Source organism: Halichoerus grypus, chromosome 7, assembly GCF_964656455.1.
Source record: "Halichoerus grypus chromosome 7, mHalGry1.hap1.1, whole genome shotgun sequence".
NCBI lineage: Eukaryota > Metazoa > Chordata > Mammalia > Carnivora > Phocidae > Halichoerus > Halichoerus grypus.
In genome coordinates, this window is record NC_135718.1 from 122342836 (window position 1) to 122360017 (window position 17182).

Consider the following 17182-nt stretch of genomic DNA (forward strand, 5'->3'; position numbering starts at 1 on the left):
CCACAGGCTGAGCGCTCTGAAGGCCGCCACTTGCTGGTATCCTTGGCCGTGGCCGCACGTGGGAGTAGAGAATGTTTTCTTCCATCTCCCACGCAACCACAGCCTCGAGGTGACAGGTATCTCTGGCGTCCCCTCAGGCTGAGGACTCAGCAGGCTCTCTGAGTAAACATTTCAATAGGGAATCAAAACATTTCTCCTTTTGCTGCAAATGTCAGGATCAGGAACAAGGCCTCTGCTGGAATAAAGGGAAGCGCTGGGCTGGGGCAAGGTGGGGAAGGCTTCTCCTGGTGGCAGGGCAGGGGAGGAGGGAGGAGAGGAGCATCCGGGAGACACGGCCTGCCACCAGAGGGATGTGCCCCAAGGCTGGGCTTGGTGCTCTTAGTGTCCCTTGCGCGTGCGCGCGCGTGTGCGTGTGCGTGTGTGTGTGTGTGTGTTAAGATATACATAACATAAAATTTACCTTTTTTAACCCTCACTGTCTCTACACCCCAGGGCTCTTCCTTCCTCCAATTCAATAGCATTAAGTGCATTCACATTGTTGTGCAACCATCCCCACCATCCATCTCCAGAACTTTCTCATCCTCCCCAGCTGAAACTCTGTACTCATTAAACACAAACCCCCACAGCCCCTCCCCCACAGCGGCTGGCAACCACCATTCTACTCTCTGTCTCTATGAATCTGCCTACTCTAGAAGCCTCCTGTAGGTGGAATCATGCAGTGCGTGTTCTTTTGTGTCTGGTTTACTTCACTCGGCATCTTAAAGCTTCATGCGTCAGAATCTCCTTCCTTTATAAGGCTGAGTAATACTCTGTTGAGTGTATGTACATGTCGTTTATCCATTTATCTGTCCATGGACAGATTTGGGTTGTTTCCACCTTTCAGTAGTGTGAATAATGTTGCTACGAACATGAGTATACAAATATCTAAGTCCCAGGTCTCTTGTGTAGATACCTAGGAGTGGAGTTGCTGGGTCCTATGGTAACTCTGTGTTTATTTTTGAGGAACCACCAAATATGGTTTCCAGAGCAGCTGTACCAGTTTACACCCCCACCAGCAATGCACAAAGGTTCCCGTGTTTCCATACCCTCTCCAGTACTTGTTGTCCATTTTTTCTTTTAAAAAAGTGTTATTTATTTATTTTAGAGAGCGTGTGTGCACATGAGGGGGGGGCAGAGGGAAAGGGAGAGAGAATCTCAAGCAGGCTCCCCGCTGAGCACAGAGCCCAACTCGGGGCTCAATCTCAGGACCCTGAGATCATAATCTGGGCCGAAACCAAGAGTCCCGTGCCTCGTCAACTGAGCCACCAAGGCACCCCTCCATTTTTCTATAATAGCCATCCTAATGGGTGTGAAGTGGTATCTCATGGTAGTTTTCATGTTCATTTTTGCCCAGGGTTTTTGCATCTTGATTGATACTCTTGCTTGGGAAAAAAAGGGGAGCAAAGCTGCCTGTTCTTGTCTTCACTTCACCCCCTTGGCCACTGCCTCTCAGCTGTTTCCGGAACCTGCAGGCCCATGCATGACCCAAATCATAGTGTTCTTCTGTTTTCTTTTTTTTAACTACAATTACAATACATAGAAAGACACCTCAAAATTATGCATCAGCATAGAAGAGGAAATAACATAGAAATCACCCACATGCCCACCACCTACGAAAGGAGGCCTGGAGAGATCGCATCCCTTCTGGAGACGCGCCCCTACAACCCTCCCTGTCTCTACACCCCAGGCCTGCCCCTCCTTCACAGACGTCTTCTCCTGCCTTCCCCCTCCCCTGCGCGGGGTGCCCTCCTGAGCCTCCTTGTCTCCCTGCACTTGCATAGCTTTTGCTGAGCTCCAGACAGACATCAATGAGCTGACCAGTGACCTGGACCGCTCGGGAATCCCCTACCTGGATTACCGCACCTACGCTATGCGAGTCCTGTTCCCTGGCATCGAGGACCATCCCGTGCTGCGGGAGCTGGAGGTAATGCCTGCCACCCTCCCCGAGCCAGCCAGCCAGAGCGCAGGGCCTGGGTGTCCGGGGAAATGCAGACGGGGCCCAGCAGCTCAGAGGATCGTTAGGAGGGATGAGGAGAAACAGCTGGGAACGGCGTCACCACAACAGGAAGATCATAGCCAAGGGGGGCACGCAGTCTCTTTGGGATGATTCCAGGGGAAGGCTCATTGTCATTTTTTAATTAATGACTAAATTAATTAACTAAGATCCTGCCATATTCTCAAATGGATTTAAGGTGGCTTACGGAAAGGACATATGATTCTGGGAGGCTTGTTTATTCACGTGTTGGTTTGTTTTACTAAAGATAATAAATCAGGGCAGAAAGGATTAAAGGGAGACTAGTAAACCAAGCAAGTCTAATGGAGTATCTCCTACTGAATCCCTGGAAGAATCAGATGATGGTGTCCCCTCAGAGGGCTCTGCCTGGAGCCAGGCCCCCCAACCCAGTGGACGGGCGGAGCAGACCAGAGACTTCAGAGACCAGCCATTCCTAGGGGGGCGGGGTGTAGCCAGGCAGTTAGAGAGTGCTGTTGCTCTCTCCAGAAGACCCTCAGTGCCAGCCCGGGCGGGGAGGCGGGAGGCTGTCCTCTGAGGGCGCGCGCCTCCTGCCCATGCCCAGGTACAGGGGAACGGGCAGCAGCACGTGGAGAAGGCCCTGAAGCTCTTCGCCCAGCTCATCAACAACAAGGTGTTCCTGCTGACCTTCATCCGCACCCTAGAGCTCCAGCGCAGCTTCTCCATGCGCGACCGTGGCAACGTGGCCTCGCTCATCATGACGGGCCTGCAGGGCCGCCTGGAGTACGCCACCGACGTCCTCAAGCAGCTGCTCTCGGACCTCATCGAGAAGAACCTGGAGAACAAGAACCACCCGAAGCTGCTGCTGCGGAGGTCGGCCCCGCGGCCGGGGGCGGGGAGGGCGGCGGGTGTCCCAGGCTGGCCGGCAGGGCCTGGCTGGAGCAGCATGACAGGCTCCCCACCCCCAGACGCGACGCCACTCACCATGGCCTGAGCCCACGCACGGCCCCTCGCAGCACGGAGCCTGAGCTCCCTGGGGCCCCGGGTGGCCGTGTCCGCTGCTGCTCAGCCTGATGGAGGAGCCCGGGCCTCCGCTCGAGCCCCAGCTCAGCCACCCGCTAGCGGTGTGCCCCCGGGCCTGTGATGTGGCCTCTCTGCTCCTCAGCTTCCCCACCGACGAAATGGCAGCGGTAACACCGTCTCCCGGGCTCGCTCCCTCCCTCCCTCCCGGGGCCTCTAGCGCCGCGCTGCCCAACACTGTAGCCACCTGTGGCTATGAACTAAAATGAGATAAAATGTAACGTTCAGTTCTTGGTCGTGCGAGCCGCCTGCCGAGGGCTCAGTCACCACGTGCTGGCCACCATATTGGACAGTGCTCTTAGAGAACATTTCCTTCATGGCGGGCTGGAGATTTGGTGCGGCCTATCCCTTCAGCGCCCAGTTTCCAGGATCCGAATCACCAGCAGCCAGCACATGCCCCCTCCCCAGGTGCCATTTTTCCTGGCAGGAGAGAGGCTGGAGACCTTGGCATCCATTCCCTGAGCCCACCCTCCCTGGAGGCCCCAGGGAGCCGAGCAGAGCTCTGGACCTCCTCTGGTAGCAGGGGTTGGAATGTGCCTCCTCCATTTCTCCGCCCCCCTCTTTAGCCTGCTCCTAGCTGAGGTCTCAGGCTTCCAGACCCCACGTGGGGTGAAGAGGGAGGAAGAATGTCTTTGTTTCATGAGCACTGAGCCCCCATCCTGCCAATCTGAGCATTAGAAACTCTCATTAAGAACTGTTGTATTTAAATTAGAGCTAATCTCAGGCACAATGCAGAAGAGGGTGCTGGGAGGGGCCAGGGGACAAAGCTACAATTTCTTCTGCCATTGTCACTCTCCCCCAGGCCCAGACTGCTGAGCAGCCCTGGCAAATGCCTGGGATTTACTGCAACCGGAGGGTATAATTTGCACCACGTGTGGGGTGTTAAAATACCCCTCGGCATCCCCATCACTGAGGGTCTGTCACAGCGGCTTTGTTCCTGAGTCCCCAGATCTGCAGCCCAGGATAGGGGGTGGGGAGGCTGGTGTTTGCAGAAGCAGATCCCCTGTCTGCTAAACACTCATGTCCCCTGCTCTCCCCCTGAGCGGCTGGGATCCATGACCCCACACGACAGCAGGAACGACAGCCAATACTTACGGAATAGTGCTTACTGGGGGCCAGATGCTATTCTTAGCACTTTACATATATGTTAACTCATCCAATTCTGACAACAGCCCTGAGGGATAGACACTATTATCATTGTCCCCATTTAGAGATGGGGAAAATGAACCCAGAGAGGTGAAATGACCTGCCCAAGTCCCACAGCCAGTATGTGGCAGAGTCAGGATTGGAATTCAGGCAGTCTGATTCTGAGAGGTTGGAGGGGCACGTACCAGGGACCTCCTGGGTATTAAAATGGAGTATTCAGGCATGCAGGGAATCCCAAAGGGACAGAGAAACTCTGTTTCTCATCCTGAGGCCAGCAGGAAGTAGGGAGAACTAGAAATTGATAGCCCTGTGGAAATGGGGTACTTGGTGCCTTCATCTGCAGACCCGGAGCACCACTCCATTTCCACAAGGAATTGAGGCCCAGGAAGAAAAAGCCTCTGGCCCAAGGTCACACTTTCACCTCTGGTGTCCTGGCTCCCAGCTCTGTGCCCTTTGATGCCCTGTTGCTCTCTTGGGCCACGATGCATACAAGCCAGACCCCCTCTCCGAGACCCCTCCATAAAGGACTGCCCCTCACATCCCTTCTCCCTCCCCAGGACAGAGTCTGTGGCTGAGAAGATGCTGACCAACTGGTTTGCCTTCCTCCTGCACAAGTTCCTGAAGGTGAGAGTGGGAGCGAGCCGGGGCCGAGAGTTGAGAGCAAGACAAGGGACTGCTGCCCCAAGCCTGGCCATCAGGGCTGCATGGGGACCCCTTGGGAATAGGAAGCTGCCCGGCTGGGGTGCTCCAAAGCAAGGCGGGCCTAGGAGCCTGGCCAGGAGAGGGAGAGGAGGAGACGGGTGCCAGCCCACCCCTTGTGCCCTGCCTGTGCCCACAGGAGTGCGCGGGGGAGCCCCTCTTCATGCTCTACTGCGCCATCAAGCAGCAGATGGAGAAGGGCCCCATCGACGCCATCACGGGTGAGGCCCGCTACTCTCTGAGTGAAGACAAGCTCATCCGGCAGCAGATCGAGTACAAGACCCTGGTGAGGAGGCGGGGAACTCAGGGGACTCGGCAGACCTCCTGCCTTTGCTTCATACACAAAGCTAATCTGAGTGGTCAACAAAGAGGCTGGGAAACAGCATGGGAGCCAGTCTAAAGGCTATGCTAAGTGTTCCAAGAGCGGGGCATACACGCCTGGGTTCCCCCTTCCCGTCTCATTGGGTGGGCTCAAAGAGCTCTGTCTGCCTCCGTTTACCCTAGATGCTTGCTATGGCCGGGGGCAGAGCACCCTCCATTAGGTATGGGGAAATTAGCATTATGGGGAAGAAGATGAATTTGCTAGTTCCTAATACAGAGGCTTTGGGAAGTGGGTGGTCAGCCCTTGATAGACCTGGAGGCATCTCTAAATCCCTAGGATGCCTGGTCCCAGGATTACAGTCTCCCCCAAGCCAACCAGGGGCTAGAAAGTGGAGTCTCAGTTCTTTGAGAAGCATAGGCATGACTCAGGTTGTCATTTGGCAGATGGCAGGAAGGCAAGAGAAACTGAGGCACGGCCATTTCTCCTGTGAGGAGGATAAGCCTTGGAAAGAGAGATTCCAAGGCCTTGCTCCCTCTCCCTCAAGCAGCCCCTCGAACTCCCATCCTGTTCCCCCTCTATCATCCTTGTAGATCCTGAACTGCGTCAACCCCGACAACGAGAACAGTCCAGAGATCCCAGTGAAGGTGTTAAACTGTGACACCATCACACAGGTCAAGGAGAAGATCCTCGATGCTGTCTATAAGAACGTGCCCTACTCCCAGCGGCCGAGGGCCGTTGACATGGACTTGGGTAGGAGGCCTGGCCTTGGAGTATGGGGGGCATGGGGTTGAAAAGTGGCTTCCGGGAGGGCATTTGGGTGATGGGATGGGATGGGGTGAGAAAATGGGAAGCCCCTTCCTGCCCAGGCCCCTCCTGGGGGCATGACTAGGTCCTGCCCAGGTGAGGGGCCACAGGAAGTATTTCTCTTGGGACACTGCCTGCCCACACTTCTCCCCAGCTCTCTTGACCCCATGGAGCCCTGGATGTCTCTAAGCACTATGGGTGGCACCAGCTTGGAGCTGGGGTTGCCAGGTCACTAGAGGAGGCAGGACTGGGTGACCCTGACTCCCAGCCCCTCCCCCCCCGCCCACTCACACTGCTACCTGCACCACCCCCTCCACCCAGAGTGGCGGCAAGGCCGGATCGCCCGGGTCGTGCTGCAAGACGAGGACATCACCACCAAGATTGAGGGCGACTGGAAGCGGCTGAACACGCTGATGCATTATCAGGTGAGGGCAGGGGCTTTGCACCACGACTTTTGACTCCCCAGATTGTTCCCTTCACTCCAGGGTTTGCTCTCAAGCCCTCGGAAGCCATCTCCCCTTTCCTCCTCCTTCTGAATCTAAATCGGAGATTCTCATGCATGGTTAGGAAATTTGTTAAAATCATGAGTGCCCATGGGGCGCCAGGGTGGCTCGGTCGTTAAGCGTCTGCCTTCGGCTCAGGTCATGATCCCAGGGTCCTAGGGCTGCATCAGGGCTCTCTGCTCAGCAGGGAGCCTGCTTCTCCCTCTGCCTGCCGCTCCCCCTGCTTGTGCTCTCTCTGTCTCTCTCTCCAGCTTGCTCTCTTTCTCAAATAAATAAATAAAATCTTTAAAAAAAAAAAAAAAAAAAACATGAATGCCCAGACTCTACCCCGAGAAACTGACTTAACTGGTCTGGGTAGGGCGAGGCATTTCTCTCCTGTGTACCTTCCATGTCTGCAGAAAAATTGCATATTGTGAGGTCCTCCGTAAGGTCACTGACCATAGGGATCTGTGGCTTTCTGTCCTCAGCATCTTACCGACACACCTTCCGCTACTCACCTGCCATAGAGCAGGGGATTGGATAGATTTGTCTTCAGCTCTTGCATTCTGCCACTTACTAGCTGGTGTCCTTGGTGAAATTAAGTTCTCGCCCTTCTCATCTGTAAAATGGAGTTCAAAGTAATCCCCGCCCCATAAAGTCGTGTGGAATAGATTCAGTACAGGAGAGAAAGTGTTCAGCACATTGGCAGAGGCACTGAATGAATGAATAATCAAAAAAAAAAAAAAGAAGAAGAATTCCAGCAAAAGAACAAAAGATCCAGGAGGGATCTATTCCCACCTCCCCCTCCCTCCCATGGTGGCTACTCATGGCTGGGGGTCTCTATAAGATTAAGCACAGGTAGGCTGGTTGGGATTCGGGAAAAATACTAAAATAGAAGCTGGAAATGAGAGACACCGAGAGAAATTAAACCAACCAGAAGAAGCGCCTCAGGCTGCAAGACCCTACGGGATTGCCTGATTAGTAACATCCTCCTCCATCCTGGCCTCACACGGGGAGGGGACAGGGTGACTGGCAGCCTGGACTGGTGAGCATGGAGTTGCCACGGACCAGGCCACTGGAGGTCCAATAGGAGCTGGCTGGGAGGCTCTGAGGCACAGAGGAAGCTGGTGGGGGGCACTGGGGCAGCCCCAGAAACCTCCCTCTCCAGGCTCCATCCTCCTCGCCGCCCCCCAACTGACTGCACCCAGCCCCAGATGGACCGAGTGTGGTGTCTGAGAAGAGTTCAAGGCTTTGCCAGCCATATTTGAACCCCTGCTTCTCCACTCATTGGTGGGGTGACTTTAACCTCCTGCAGCCTTGGGCTCCTCATCTGCAAGGTGACATCTGGCTTGTGAAGGTGGTGGGAAGAATTAGAAATAGCAGGTGAGGTACAAAGGATGCAGACTTGCCCCCAGGGTAGTTAGAGCCCCCTGCCCGCCCCCTGCCGTTGATTCCACCCCCCCCCCCCCACACACACACACGCACAGCACTTAGTGCGTTCTGGAGAACACTTGTAATGAACCAGTTTGAGCCGAAGAAGAAAGCACAAAAGAGAACAGCATCGTGCCTTCGAATCAGAAGTTTCTCAAGGGCAGGAGGGAGGCCTTTCTTTTCTGTCTGTGATGCCCTAACGCTTGTTACTGGGCTGTCCGTCCTAAGGCTCCCAATCAGAATGGAATATTCTGTTCTTCCAGTGCTCATCATACAGAGCACTTTCAATTCCCCAATGTCATTTCTCATTCATGTATTCATTGATTCCTCAAATATTTACTGAGCTGTCCCGAGTGCAAGGTACTTCCCACATGCCAGCCCTGAGTGACAGGGAACAACAGGGATTATTCTTCCCTTTGGGGGACAGTGATGATGACGGTGATGCTCCTAATAACAACACTGATACCAGCGCTCACCGAGTGCTCACCGGGTGCCCGGCACTGCTGCCAGCCTTCCTGTGTCCTGACTCCTTTGAGCCTCACGACAAACCTAGATGCCGTTATTATCCCCATCAACAAATGAGACAACAGAGATGCAGAGAGGTTAACTGACTTCTCTGAGGTCACGTAGCTAGTACGTGGCAGAGCCAAGGTCAGACCCGGCCGGGCAGCCTGACCATGGATTTGCACCGCCTGTCAGTCAAGAAAAAGAAAGGCTAGGACTGAAGACGAGAGATTTAGTGACAAGACCTGGAATTGGGTCGAACTGTGGTCATTCGAGTCACCTTACGAGTCCTCCAGGTGACAACAAACCATACATGAAGAATGTAATCTGTTCTTCCCGGGAGTATCATCCCCTGCCCCTGCCAGGCTTTCAGAGAATCATTTCTAGGCTGTCAGTGGCAAGGAGAGTTCCTGAAAGACGGAGGTGGAGAGGCCCATCCCCCCTTAGTTCCAGAGCTGGAGCGGATGGTGCGGACCACTGGCGGTCCAGGACACCGTCCCGGCTGCGGAGTGATGCAGCCTGGGCCCCTTCCACGCGCCCACAAGAGCCCAGGGCCCTGCAGCTTTCTGCCTCCAAGTCAAAGCACTGCCCCCTCGGGACCCTCCTTGGAGTCAAAGGTCCTGGAAGCCCCCACAGGAGAAAATCTGCATAATCTTAATTAGCAAAGAGATGTTAAAAAACTTCCTGGGCTCCCTCAGATTTATAGGGAGGGTAAAATTAAAGACCACTGCTAAAACCGGCTATCAGGGAACCTCGTTAGCACTAATGTTCATTTATAGTTTGACTTCCCAACATTTAATTCTTTTTTGGTGGGAGAGAGGGACTGACAATTTAAAACCCAGAAAGATGGTTTTACGACTGGTGCAGCTATAAATCAAACTTATAAAGTTCATAAAAATTGTTAAAATAAAAAATGGTTTAATAGGAATGTTTTATGGCCCATAACATTATTATAGCTGTTTTATTCCCTCTGCGTTAGGGGTTTAATTGGATCGCCACAATTCTGGGGATTCTCCATTTTTATTGGATGGAGGGTAATCTTAAATCAAAATGGCCCCAAATGTCTTCACTATGGCTCCTCATTTATCAGCCCTTTCCCTCCAGCCTGGGTGCTGAGCCTGGGTGCCTCACAGAGGACGGGGAAACACGCCATCTTTCCCTCTGACTCCCCAAGAGCAGCTGCTCTGTTGGGGAAACTCCTCAAGGTGGCCCGAGCGTTACAGGACCCAGGCCAGAAAGAAATCAGAGCCAAAAGGGAAAATGGGCTTCAGACCAGTATGACTTGAAATAAAATCCCAAATTAGGATATAATGGGGAGCACATGCACTCTGGAGCCTGGACAGACCTGGCTACAAATACTGGTTGTACCATATAGTCTCTGTGTGACTTGGAAGATGGTGCTTTGCCCCTCTCCGCTTCAGTTTCCTCACCTGCAAAATGGGAATAACTGTACAAATGCACAGGGTTGAAGGGAGGCTGGGTGTAGCCCTGGCTGTCCAGTAGAAAGATAATGCAAGCCACATGTGTAACTTAAAATGTTTTACTAGCCACATTTAAAAAGTAAAAATAACCCAATGAAATTAGTGTTAACAATGTATTTTATTTAACCTAGTTGATTCTAAAATAATTACCATTTCAACATGGAATCAACAGAATAATTATTAATGAGATCGTTCGTGTCATTCTATCCACGCTAAGTCATTGAAACCCAGTGTGTATTATGCGTTTACAGCATAATAGTTCGTGTTACAGTTAGTAGGTTGTAGTTTAGACACTGACAACGTATCTCCATTCAGACTGACTGAATTGCAAGCGCCCCATCGGCACAGGCGGCCAGTAACTACCACATCGGACATCCTTGGCGAGTAGCAACCATATTATTTTTAGTATTCCTGAACTCCTTGTGCTCTACCCCATACCTGTGTCATTACCTTCTAGAAGTACTTGACAGTTGAATTTCCTGGTTCACCCACACTGTACCTTTGGTACCCTTCTCAGGTGTCAGACAGATCGGTGGTGGCTCTGGTCCCCAAACAGACGTCCTCCTACAACATCCCAGCCTCTGCCAGCATCTCGCGGACACCCATCGGCAGATACGGTGAGGACCAGGAAGGTAGCCTGGGCAGCTCGGAGGCAGCTTCCGTGACCTCCCAGGGACCCCTCACCGCCCCCCGCGACAGCAAGCAGCCCTTGCAGCTGCCCTCCGCCAATCAATCATTTGCTTCCCCTCCTCCCGAGTGCAGTCACTCCCAGAGCGGCCAAGACCTCAGAGCTGCGGGAGCGGGTGCGTTGCGCGCCCTTCCTTTGACAGCCCCCACCTGGTGAAGGAGTGCGAGGGGCCTGGAATCAGGGAGGCACGTGGATGGAGGTTCCTACTTGCCAGTCCCTGTTTTTACCTGTTGTTCTGGCTGAGTTATTAATGGTCCCCCTTTACTCTCAAAAGTGTCCCAATTGGGGCAGTAGATGGGCCATCCTAGCCTACCCACCCCTGAGGGTGCAAGGGCCCCCAGTGCCCGCTGGGTAATGAGGTGACCATGCTTCACTCTCTCTTGCTCCATGTCCTCTGCTTTTGTGTTTGCAATAAGGCTTTGGGCTGTCCAGCTAAAGGACACCTCCAGGACTGGGCCCCGCCACTCCAAAAATGGCTTAGGCAAGTCCATACCCTAGACCCCAAGTTAGAAGGACCCGTTAACTCCCAAGAGGGGGCATTACAGCTTATAGCTTCTCGGCACCCAGATTTTTCATCAAAGCCCCTATGAAAATATTCAGCTGACATTTTACCTATTGATTATTCTTTGCTGTGGAAGCATCGGGGGTGGGGGGGGCTCCCAAATTCTCAAGGCTCTCTCCAGCTCACAGAATTTCTAAATCTTCTTTTTAAAGAAAAGGCTTCAGGCTCCTCTGTCCTCGTGCCAGCCAAGGATTCCAAAATAACCCACCAAATATGAGGTCCCAGGGGTCCTCTTCCAACTGAAACTAGTTTATTCTGAGTGAGTGCAGTAGGCGGGCAAAGATTCTAGAAGGATTCTACAAGCAAGGATGGTGAAATCAGTGTCTTATGAGCCTCCACTGCCCCCTTCTCCTCAGACTCCTCCTTCAGGTACACGGGGAGCCCCGACAGCCTGCGGTCCCGAGCCCCCATGATCACCCCAGACCTGGAGAGCGGGGTTAAGGTGTGGCATCTGGTGAAGAACCATGACCATGGGGACCAGAAGGAGGGTGACCGGGGCAGCAAGATGGTGTCTGAGATCTACTTGACCCGGCTACTGGCCACCAAGGTAACTCCTGCTCTGCCCAGCCTGGGGAGGACTCCTTAGAGGGGTATGTCCTGCCCACCCTCCACCCCGACGCCCCAGCATAAGGATGCCATGGAGTCTGTCCTTTAAGGGGGCCCATTCAGACGAGTAGGTCCAGGTCCCAGTGCAGGCTTTCCAGAGGATCAGGCCACTGTTGTTCTCTACCTTTTGGCAAAAACTGCAGTAGTATCATTTCCCCTGGCCCACCCCTCAAGACCACCATTACTCTTCAGAGGAGCTGCTCTCATCTCTGGGTCCCTGTACCTTTTAGGAAAATGTTGGGGTTTTCTTACTGATGTTAGCTGGACAGGTAGGCCAGCCTCCACCGTCGAGGCCTTTTCCACCCACTTTCTGGCCACAGTGAGAGAGAAAACACAAAGGCCGGGTCCTGCCAGTAATCGGAGAGAAGGCTCCCCCTTCCCTGCCCCATCCCATCGGCCCCCAAATGCTGATGGAGGTGAGGTAGCCACAGTGCTGGAAGCTAAGATCTAAAGCTGTCTTCCAGCTTCCCGAGCAGAGAACAACTATGCCTGTAAGCATGGCAATCATATGGCCCATCTTTGCCAGCAGAGGTCAGATTTCAAATACTCTCCCCCACTGACCCCACAAAAATGCTGCTGAAATTCTCCCACAGTGGCATCCAGATTACAGCTCTGACTTGCTCCCCAAAGGGACATAGAAATACACCCTCAGACCACATGTCTTAAATTTTGCTTTTCCTAATATGCTAATAAGAGACCAACAGAGCCACCAGAAAAGGCTGGATGTGTTCCGAACCTTCAGAGGTGTGTCCCTTGAACCTGTAGCCTGGGGGACCCAGGCCCAGCCTTGTTCCTTCCCAGAGACCCTCCAGGGCCCTGTGGGTGGGGGCTGCACCTGGGTATTCTTGGATCTGGACCCTTCACCTGCAGCACCCAGGCCACAAATATGGCAGACGTCTTCACCAGGAGGCTCAGGGTCCTCCAGCTTGTTCTTCAGACACGCTGTCATCCCAGCACGCACCCACCAGTCCCCGTGGGCAGCCAGGGCTCGAAGCCCTCACTGTCTTCCTGCCCCACACCCTGAGCCTGGTCCCGCCTGGCGCGGACACAGGCATAGATGGGGCATGTGGCTGTGGGTTGGAGGAGAGGTTCTTCCCAGGAATCTGCAGCCTCTTCAGTCCCTCCCATCTCCCCGACACCCCCACGGCCCCCTCCCCACCCCCACCACGCTGTCTGCACAGCCTGGCGCCGCCGACAAATTTCCAAGGCAGGATCAGTCCAAGGCACCATCTGGTCTGCCCGTCTGCTGCCTGCACCCCCACCTCCCCCCACCCTCCCCCTCACGCTGTCCCCCCCCACCCCGTCCCTCCCCCAGGGCACCCTGCAGAAGTTCGTGGACGACTTGTTTGAGACCTTGTTCAGCACGGTGCACCGGGGCAGCGCTCTCCCCCTGGCCATCAAGTACATGTTTGACTTCCTGGATGAGCAGGCAGACAGACACAGCATCCACGACACAGATGTGCGGCACACCTGGAAAAGCAACTGGTAACCCCTCGGGGAGCCCGGGGGGCCTAGCTGCAGCCTGGAGAGGCCACAAGCTGTGGGAGGTGGGGCCGGCAGGGACCAGGGGGATGGGGGAGCCCCTTCGTCGTGGTGGCTGGGTAATCCGAGGCTCCTAGAACAAACAGCGCACATATGCTCTGCAGAGCCGACGTGGTCCCCGGGCTGTGGGCGCCAAGCGGGGCCTGCCTGGCTGAGGGCCGACACCAGGACACGGGCTTGAGCTCTGCCCTTTCTGGTTGAGAGCCTTTCCCAGGCAGCACTTCCTCCCCGACTCTGAGACCTCTGGTTCTCAAGAAGGGTTGCTGGAGGAACCCGAGGAGCCACACTGGAGACAGCTAGTTGCAGGGCTTCAAAGCCAGGCAGCGTCGGGCATTCTGGGCAGGGCAGAGCTGAAGACACCCCCTCCTGAGACGGGGAAGCCCTGAACAGAACGTAGACCCCTGGGGAGGGAGCTTGCTCTTGCTACAGACTCGAGCCCACCAGCCAGGAGGATGTCATGGCAACCTGATTCCTTAAGGTCAAGTTATGACCCCGGCGCCATGGGTTTCGGGAAGCAGCAGGAGGGATATGTCCTTTAGGCATGACTCTCGTCCCTAAGGTAACCCCCGCGGCCACACATAGCAGTGGGAGAAGGGGCTCCTCCAGGCCCCTAGCGGACGACTTTTCTCTCCTGGGTTTGAGATCTAGACCACAGACCGAGCTGAGGACTGGCTTTCAGGTCAGACAGGGCCTGGCCCAGCGCCGGAGTCAAAAACCTCCCTCCAGGCAAGAGCCCAGAGAGAGGAGGTCCAGGCATTTGGGTTGGGCAGGCAGCCCGCACAGCTGTCTGGAGTCAGCGATCTCCTCAGAAAACAGAGCTGACACAGATGGGCCCCGGCTGTTATTTGGGAATCAAAAAATCCTAGCAACCAGCAAAACACTTTGGAAAAACCCAACCCCAAACCCATATAATCCTTTCTTCTTCGAGATGCTGTGGTTGCTGGCCCTCTGGAGTCTGCAGCTTTGATCACAGGGTAGTGAAATGGGGAAGATTCTGGTGGTCGCGGGTGAGGAGCCCACAGCGCACTTCACCGGGGCAGGCCTTGCGTCTGCATTCCCAGGGGCAGGGCCATGGCTGTCTCCTTTGCTTTGGAAGACTCCCCAGCCCAGTGCTGGAAGTGTGCAATCTCAGGGAGATGAAGAGAAAGTTCTGGATCATCCGCATCTCGCTGCCTTCTGTTGCCAGATAGGCCCAGGTCATAGAAATGCCCTACCCTGGAGTTGTGGCAGGAAGAGTCCCCTTATCCAGACCTCAAATAGCTAATGTCCACGGAAAGAATGTTAGAAGCTCCTCAAAGCTGCCGGAGGACGGGAGGGTGGAAGAGATGAGTCACTTCTCAGCCCAGGCAGCTCTGCAGGAAAGAGCAATCCTGTGGTCCTTTGAAAGATAAGCAGAAATCATCCTGGAAGGACTTGGAGTGGGCAAAGTGGATCTTCCCAAGACTTGGCATGACTGAGACATTTGGGAAAGTTTGGGGACCTTGAGGTTCAAGAGAAGGTGAAGAAGGGGAGATGAGAAGTAGGCTGGATTTCTGGACCCCCATCTCAGGCCAGAAGGACACGCCAGGGAACAAAGGTCACTCGACAGAGGAGCCCAAGAGTTAGGGCCCTGAAGGCAGCCGGAGGAGAAGGCCAAGTTGGAAAAGGCACAGAAACAGCGGCTCTTCTGCTTCTGAAGGGGAGTCAGTGGGCTGATCCTCCTCATGGCCGCAGGAGCAGAGAAAACCCATTCTCCTCTGTACACATTCCCAAGATGCAAGAAGGAACACTCCTGACGACTGATCAGTTCCTCTTGGGGTGGGAAAAACTCTGAGCTACAGTGAGTTCATTCCCAGCAGGCCAACAATGGCCTCCTCTCCTCCCCCTGCCCCTGCCCAGAGAGGAGAGAGCCCTGGGGAGAGCCCTGAAAGAGCTGCCCCCAGGGGGGCCCACTCCTCAGCCCCACCAGGCCTGACCGGCCCTGGGAAGCGGCGCAAGGGGCCAGGCTGGGCGGGGAGCACAGGTGGCCCCCTTTGTGCGGGCTCCCAGGCAGCGCCTGGGCCTGCTGGCTGCATCCTTCAGCACAATGGCCATGGGCACTGCGAAGGGACTCTAGGAGTCTGGTGGCTTTGTCTGACGCTCTGAGAAAATCGCGCAGTTCTCTGTCCTTGGGCTTCCCTGGGGGCATGGAGGCCTTTGGGAAAAGCTGCCAGGACGGAACAGAACCCACCCACAGCTACCCCTCCGTGGTTAAGGCTCAGGGTCAGCACCCAGTTAGGGTACAATGGTGCCCCTCCTTTTCTTCCCAGGGTCAGGAACAGCTTAGGCTAAATTCGCCGTCCTGGCTGGAGCAGCTCTCAGTGATTTCGTTCCCTTGCCCTGGGGGAGAGAAGTTTTATTTGTAGAGGGAGGAGAGGAATATTCGTGGACAACATTAAGGGTGCGGCAGAGGTTCGGCCCTCAAGGTCTGCTCTGCCTTCTTCTACAGCCTCCCTCTGCGCTTCTGGGTGAACGTGATCAAGAACCCCCAGTTTGTGTTTGACATCCACAAGGGCAGCATCACGGACGCCTGCCTGTCCGTGGTGGCCCAGACCTTCATGGACTCTTGCTCCACATCAGAGCACCGGCTGGGCAAGGACTCCCCCTCCAACAAGCTGCTCTACGCCAAGGACATCCCCAGCTACAAGAGCTGGGTGGAGAGGTCAGTAGCCCCTCCCCAGGACAGGCCCGCACCCCCATCTGTCTGCTCCATCACAGGGCCTCACTGAGGACTCACAACCCACAACCGTGTTTGTGGTACATTTGGATCTCATGCTTCCATCCTTCCCCCTTATCCAAACTTCCTGCTGGGGGGGAGAAGGGGAAGCTTTTGTGCCCTTGGAGGTCAGATCATTATCATGCTGATTACGTTTTACTGAGCACATGCTAAGCAACCAGTGCTGTGATAAAGATTTTTTTATGTATCATCTCATTAAAACGGGGTTGCAAAGTAACCCCATTTTACTGATGAAGAGACTGAGATACAAAGAGGCTAAGTAACTTGCCTAAGGTCACACAGCCAGCAGGTAGTAGAGCTGGGATTGGAAGACAAGGAGTCCAGTCAGAGTCTGGTCAGAGTCTGAGCTTTTAAGCATTCTGGCCCCCGCCCCCACAGCGGAAGCTCCCAGCTGGATGGAGTCTGGCCTAGTGAGCACCAGTCTCTAGGCCTCAACCTTTAGCTTGAGGCAAGGAGCCAGAGGAAGTCACATCAGAAGAGAAAGAGGGAGGCAGGAGCAACTGGGGACATCTGGTGCTCTCAAGGGGCCTGAGGTCAGAGTCCTGTAGGTGAATGGGCGCCGGGTCCCTGCTAAGGAGCCTGTCCTCTGTACGGCAGATACTACGCGGACATCGCCAAGCTGCCCGCCATCAGTGACCAGGACATGAACGCCTACCTGGCTGAGCAGTCCCGTCTGCACGCTGTGGAGTTCAATATGCTGAGTGCCCTCAATGAGATCTACTCCTACGTCAGCAAGTATAGCGAAGAGGTAAGGTGAGGCCCGGGAGGGGACAGAGAGCCACACGCAGCCAGGATGGCAGTTACTCAGAACGCCTGGCTCAGCCCTTCGATAACAGCAACAGAGGGCAATTCAGACAACATAGTCATGGAGTCAGAAACCCATGAGCTCGAAACTCATTACCACTCCCTTAGACGGCAGCTTCTCTCTGATTCATCCAGAGCTTTCTTACACATTTCGTTGTCTTGCACTCATTGTTAACACAATAAATAACACTTTTCATAATGTAATTGTTCCTTTCAAAGTGTCGTACAATTAATTTCATCCTTTCTTAAACAATGAATCAGACTA

At 54.4% G+C, this 17182-nt stretch overlaps 1 protein-coding gene across 2 annotated transcripts in view; it reads left to right on the forward strand.

The window, feature by feature from the left end:
• PLXNA2 (plexin A2) overlaps window positions 1-17182 on the forward strand; it is a 204589-nt gene that overhangs the window by 186387 nt on the left and 1020 nt on the right. Inside the window, exons 21-31 of one of the 2 annotated variants that reach the window (XM_036094629.2) lie at window positions 1821-1963; window positions 2616-2884; window positions 4795-4861; window positions 5076-5222; window positions 5849-6008; window positions 6384-6487; window positions 10478-10577; window positions 11567-11757; window positions 13132-13301; window positions 15826-16038; window positions 16711-16861. In XM_036094629.2, the coding sequence (XP_035950522.1) occupies window positions 1821-1963; window positions 2616-2884; window positions 4795-4861; window positions 5076-5222; window positions 5849-6008; window positions 6384-6487; window positions 10478-10577; window positions 11567-11757; window positions 13132-13301; window positions 15826-16038; window positions 16711-16861 (1715 nt within the window). The other variant, XM_078078188.1, reaches the window with a different exon arrangement.